Source organism: Rhagoletis pomonella, unplaced genomic scaffold, assembly GCF_013731165.1.
Source record: "Rhagoletis pomonella isolate Grant_MI unplaced genomic scaffold, Rhpom_1.0 Rhpom_scaffold_00012, whole genome shotgun sequence".
In the NCBI taxonomy this organism is placed as follows: Eukaryota; Metazoa; Arthropoda; class Insecta; order Diptera; family Tephritidae; genus Rhagoletis; species Rhagoletis pomonella.
Window position 1 is genome coordinate 12,652,329 of NW_023458566.1, and position 5,321 is coordinate 12,657,649.

Below are 5,321 nucleotides of genomic sequence, written 5' to 3' on the forward strand. Positions count from 1 at the left end.
AGTTGTATATATTAATACGTAAGTATATCTATGCAGGTTTTACATATATGTATGTATGAGTATTAGCTTGTGTTTCGGGTATCTGGATATTGCAATGAAGCACAGTCAAGTTGCAGCGTTCACACAATTTCGAAAAAGAAATCGTCATACAATTTTGCTCCATTCTTGAAAATACGAGTATGGCATTAACAATTTTTAAATGCCATTCCATTTTTAAGTACTTCTGTGAGATTTCTTAATATGAATATCGATTTTATGTATGTGCTATGAAGCATTTTAGTTACTAGAAGCCTTTGGTTGGTAGAGTTGCCAACATACATGCTAATTTTTGGGGGAGACAAAATTTCTTTCAAGACTCTTAGTTGGCAAAGCTTTTCATTTACAAATGCAAAAATTCACCACCAAATGCCTTCACAAATTTTTTTACGTTCAATTTTGTTACAAACTGTATATATGTAGGTAGGTATGTATGTACAACAAGTACTTTTTTTTATTTTTTTTTTTCAATCATTTCGCAACTTTCTTTTCAGTTGCAGCTCAACTTTTCGCATTGCATATCCGCTTTTAATATTCTTTTCCCACTGTGCATTTTCATTGCTGTATTTTATGAGTACTATGTTTGTATTTAAATGCAACTGCTCATTCAATCTGTTCACTTTTATTTATTTGCTGCGTTTATGCATTTGACTCTTTTAGATTCTGCAATCGTGCCAATTGATTTGAGTCCAATTCCTCAGGTATGCTTGCACGTCCGCCCACCACCTGCTTGGGTGTTTGTACATCATCAGCGCTTAGCTCGGCATTGATATCTGCTGATTGTGCACCGCCGGAGAAAGCATCATCGAAGTTGGCATCGAAATGTGCTTCGAAATTCGCCTCGAATCCGTCGCCAGCATCACCGCTGCCCTTCTCATTGAATGGATCTTCGGCTTCCTGCAGAGTTTTTACCTCGGAGTCGGGATCCTGATCGGATGAGTGTGTGTCGTCTGCAAAGGTATTCGAAATTTTAAAACCAAGTTCTTATCCCAAATATTACTAGTATAAATAATCATTTTCATTACACACCAATATTTATTTTTAATTGAACTACTGAGTAAAACATAAAAGCCATTTTGAGGCAATTCATGTCAAATCGATCAATGTTTGCAATTGGCCATTTTCGATTTGGATGAATTTTGGTCAGAACTTTTGTTTATCAAAGAACAAAAATCTGCCAAAGGAAAAGAAAAATATTTCAAAACTTCAAAATTTCCAAGATTTGGCAATTTTATTTTTAGAATGTCTCAAAAACTGTTTTAGTTACAAAAATGGTTCCGGCCTAATTTTAGAGTTGACCTTAATAAAAAAATAAATAATATCGAGCCCTAACCGCCAAAATAACGTAAGCGACAATTTTTTCAAAACTTTATTTTTGATGCAGAAATGCATCTATGTAGATGCTCTAAGAATATTTCTGCATCAAAAATAAAATTTTGAAAAATTGTCGCTTACGTTATTTTGGCGGTTAGGGCTCGGTATTTAAAAAAATTCGAGATGTAAAAAAAATATAGATTTAAAATACGTAAAATCAAAAACTTACCTATATAAAGATTTTAGCTCTTTTTTTTTGTACAATGCCTCTAACTGATCTTAAAAGAAGCCTTAATTTTCATGAAGGTATTTTTTAAGACATGAATTTTTGAAAAAAAAGTTATTGTTATAAACTTTAAATTAAATATAAATCTAAGAATTTCAACGTAATTTTATTTAGAGATTGCAAAAAAATTTCAAAGTTCAAAAAGTTGTATCCAAAACAGCATCTTCTTGAAATATTCAGAATCTTTTAAGATAAGTTGAAGGTATTTTATAAAAAATTTAGCAAAAATTCGATTTTGTCAGTTTTCGCACTTATGATTTTTTTTTTCAATTTCAAAATTGTTTCAAAATTTTTTTATTTAGATTTTTTTTTTTTTGTATTTTTTTCTTTATAGCCCTTAATACGATAACCGTTTTTGTAACTATAATAGATACATAAATTTTGAAATTTAAAAACAGAACACTTGCAAAATCCCGGAAGTTGTGGAATTTAGAATTTTGCAAGAACTTTCAAAAAAAAATGTTTTCCTTTGCCAGAACTTCGTTATAGGATAAAATAAAAGTTTTGACCAAAATTCAACCAAATCAAAAATCTGGTCGATTCCAACCATTGGTTGGTCGGTTTGAAATGGATTGACCCATTTACATAAACCAATGCTTTCTCCTAATTGTCTCATTGCAACACCTTCCATGTAAAAGAGCTCCCCTTCTCCCAATTTACCTTCATGATTCTCATTTTCATCGGCCGCTGCTGCTGGTGCCACTGATTTGGGTTCCACTTTTTTCTGCTTTACAACCTTGTCGTTGCCGCCGCTGGCAGTTTTCGCTGTTGCTGCAGCTTCAGCTGTACTGCCGCCATCACTCTCTCCTACCGGAGGGAAAGATTTATCTGTGCCGTCTTCAACCATTGGGGTTGCGGCAGTAACAACTATTTGTGCCATACCTAAATTTAGTGAATTACCTTCCTTGCTGGTGCCGACATTTAAAGCCGGTGGCGGCAGCGATGGTGGCGGATTACCATCGTCGCTGATATCGTCCTTAAATTGAGTAGAAAGAAGGAAGGTATGTATGTTTAAGATATCAAAACAAAAAAAATTTATTTCTAAATCGCTCTATGGAAACCCTAAAGCAAATACGCTAGCAAAAAATTACCTCCATTCCAGGCTCATGTATGAGTACTGAATGCATTAAATTAGAAAAAAGGGCAAAGTGTTAACAAATTTCAATAGAAATTCATATTTTATGTGATAAATATATGTAGTTTAATTATCCGCTTATTAAGAAAAATTGTAGGAGAAAAAATTAACAGCTGTGGAACATACATACATAGATACTAAAACACTACTTTTATAACTATATGTACATTAGTGCGAACCGGTATAGGAAATTTCAAGGATATTTCTTTTGTTCATATAAGTAACAGGCTCATAAATATATAATTAACTTGTTTGAAATACACTAATAACTATCTTGCTCTGTGTTTTATTATGTGTAAAATTTAAATACTACAACGGGTCGCTTTGTTTACTGGTAGAATGTAAAACAGAAATACTTAACATTTAGATAAATAAAACATGCTTTTAAATTTATTTGGAATAATTTGGTTATGCTTAAAAGTGTATTGTTTGCTGTAATTTTTTAATCGTTTCCCAAATTTTTTTTTTATATTTTTTGAAAAATCTATTTTATAATTTTGTCTCACAAACTCTTTAGAAAAATTTAATCAATACTAACTAACTACCTACATATGTATAAAGTGTATGTGCTTGGTGAAAAGTAAAATTGTTCCCGCGATAAAGGAAAACTACCAAAAATTTTAAAATACTGAGGAAACTTTCAAATAAAAGCACCTGCCTGGCCGCTTTGATGCAGAACATTATGGTCAAGGTTTAAAAGAAACTTGCTAAAAATTTCATAAAAATGTGGAAATCTGCAGCAAGAAATCATATTTGTATTATCGCGGAGAGCAGGAGACAGGAGACGTCAGGCTTTTTTTAAAAGGACTTCGAATTTTAAAAAATATCGTTGTTTCAAAAAATTATTCAAAAATTTCAGTGCAATGTAGGATAACAATAAGGGTATCATATAAAAAAAAAGTCTGTAAAATTATAACAGAATTAATTTTTTTTGGTGCGTAAGGACGAATGGATATGGAAAATGTTCCTTACAAATTTTGTCCTTAAATATCCCAGAAAATTTTAAATATTTTTTGAGGACTAAAATACGCACGACCTCATAATCAAATTTCGTCCTGTAAACTTTATTAACTTAAATAGATAAAATTGTAAGTTAATTAGGAAACTTGGAAGTCCAGAAAAAAATATGATATTTCAGCAAAAGCTTCGAGGTGTACGAAAATTTTTAGATAATAATTTCCGCGCTTTTTCAAGCTTAAACTTTTTTGCTTAATGTGGTTTATAGGGCAGTTCTGGATAAGATAGCTAGTTGAAAGTCTATTGTAAAACAATTGAAAGACAGTAGGCACGATAGTTTGACAATTTTTTTTTTATTCTGCCACGAAAACCTTACAAAAGAAACTCCCTTGTCAACTTTCATGGTGAAACGCTCTTTTGACGCATTGGCCGAGTGAGCAAAGCACTGCCGTGGCATTCGAGAGATCCGAGCTTCAAGTCCTTGGGCAACGGATTTTGCTCTCTTTTTTAACCGACTTCCAAAAAAGGAGAAGGTTATCAATTTGTCGGAATATATTTGTTTTTAAATATGTATATGTTACCCCATAACTTTGGACCACGTCAGCCGATTTCACAGGTGGTTCCGTTCTAATTTGGTTTAAATCCGATCATTTGATCATGAAGAATTTAACGATAATCTTAAATTTGTATATGAGAATTGAAGGCGGTTTTGTTTTTTGCTCAAAAATTAATTGTTTTTTTTTTATTTTATTTAACTTTCCTTCAATTAAATAATAGATTTTGTTGCTTTAAAAAGAAGGATAAATTCCATTGATTTTTACAAACTTCAATTTTTATTTATATTTTTTTCTTTTTTTTCACTTCATTAAATTCTTAGAAACATATTTGTTTCTTCTTTATTAATAATTTTTTTTCTTTCTTTTTTACCTTAAGATTCTTTTAATCTATAATCTATAAATCTATAATTTTATTGTTTAAACAAAAAAAATTTAGACTGCATTTAATACTTAGGAACTTTTTAATTTCTTTTTATTTTTTTATTAATTTTTTATGTTTTTTTTCAATATCCTTTTTAGATTATATTATTAAAAAAAATAATTCTGTTTTACTTATTAACTTATTTTACTTAACATTTTTTTTTTCTTTTCTACTTTACTTTTCTTTCCGTTTTTAGATTTTATGGTTGTATAACAGAAACAAATATTTCAAATATCATTTAATTTTTGGAAACGTATTTATTTATTTTTCCTTTTTTTATTGCTTATTTAATTTTTTTGTTTTTTAATATATTTTTTCTTTTGTTTTTTGTTGTTATTGTTTTAATTTTATTTAATTAAAAAAAAAAAATTGGCTAAAAGACAAACATAGACGTTAGCAAATCTTTCAATTAGTTTTTCCAAAGACATAAAAGAGCTTTTGAAGATAGTTGCCAGAATTAACAACAGACTTTTGTCTTTCGAAAGTCTGTGGTGAGTTCAAAGACTGTCGCCAGAATTGCCCCGTTTTATAACATTACTTTTTATATTTGCTTTTGTCACGATTACGGTAGTAACGGGTGATTTTTTTGAGGTTAGGATTTTCATGCATTAGTAT

General features: G+C 30.2%; 1 protein-coding gene across 1 annotated transcript in view; it reads right to left on the reverse strand.

Moving 5' to 3' along the window:
- Nucleotides 1-576: 576 nt before the first annotated feature.
- Nucleotides 577-5,321, reverse strand: part of LOC118747587 (protein nervous wreck-like) — a 9,539-nt gene continuing 4,794 nt past the window's right edge. The window contains exons 3-5 of the mRNA XM_036481639.1: nucleotides 2,728-2,759; nucleotides 2,297-2,612; nucleotides 577-986 (exon numbers count right to left, since the gene is read on the reverse strand). Coding sequence (XP_036337532.1) covers nucleotides 676-986; nucleotides 2,297-2,612; nucleotides 2,728-2,759 — 659 coding nt within the window. The 3' untranslated portion in view covers nucleotides 577-675. The remainder of the gene's footprint in view (nucleotides 987-2,296; nucleotides 2,613-2,727; nucleotides 2,760-5,321) is intronic.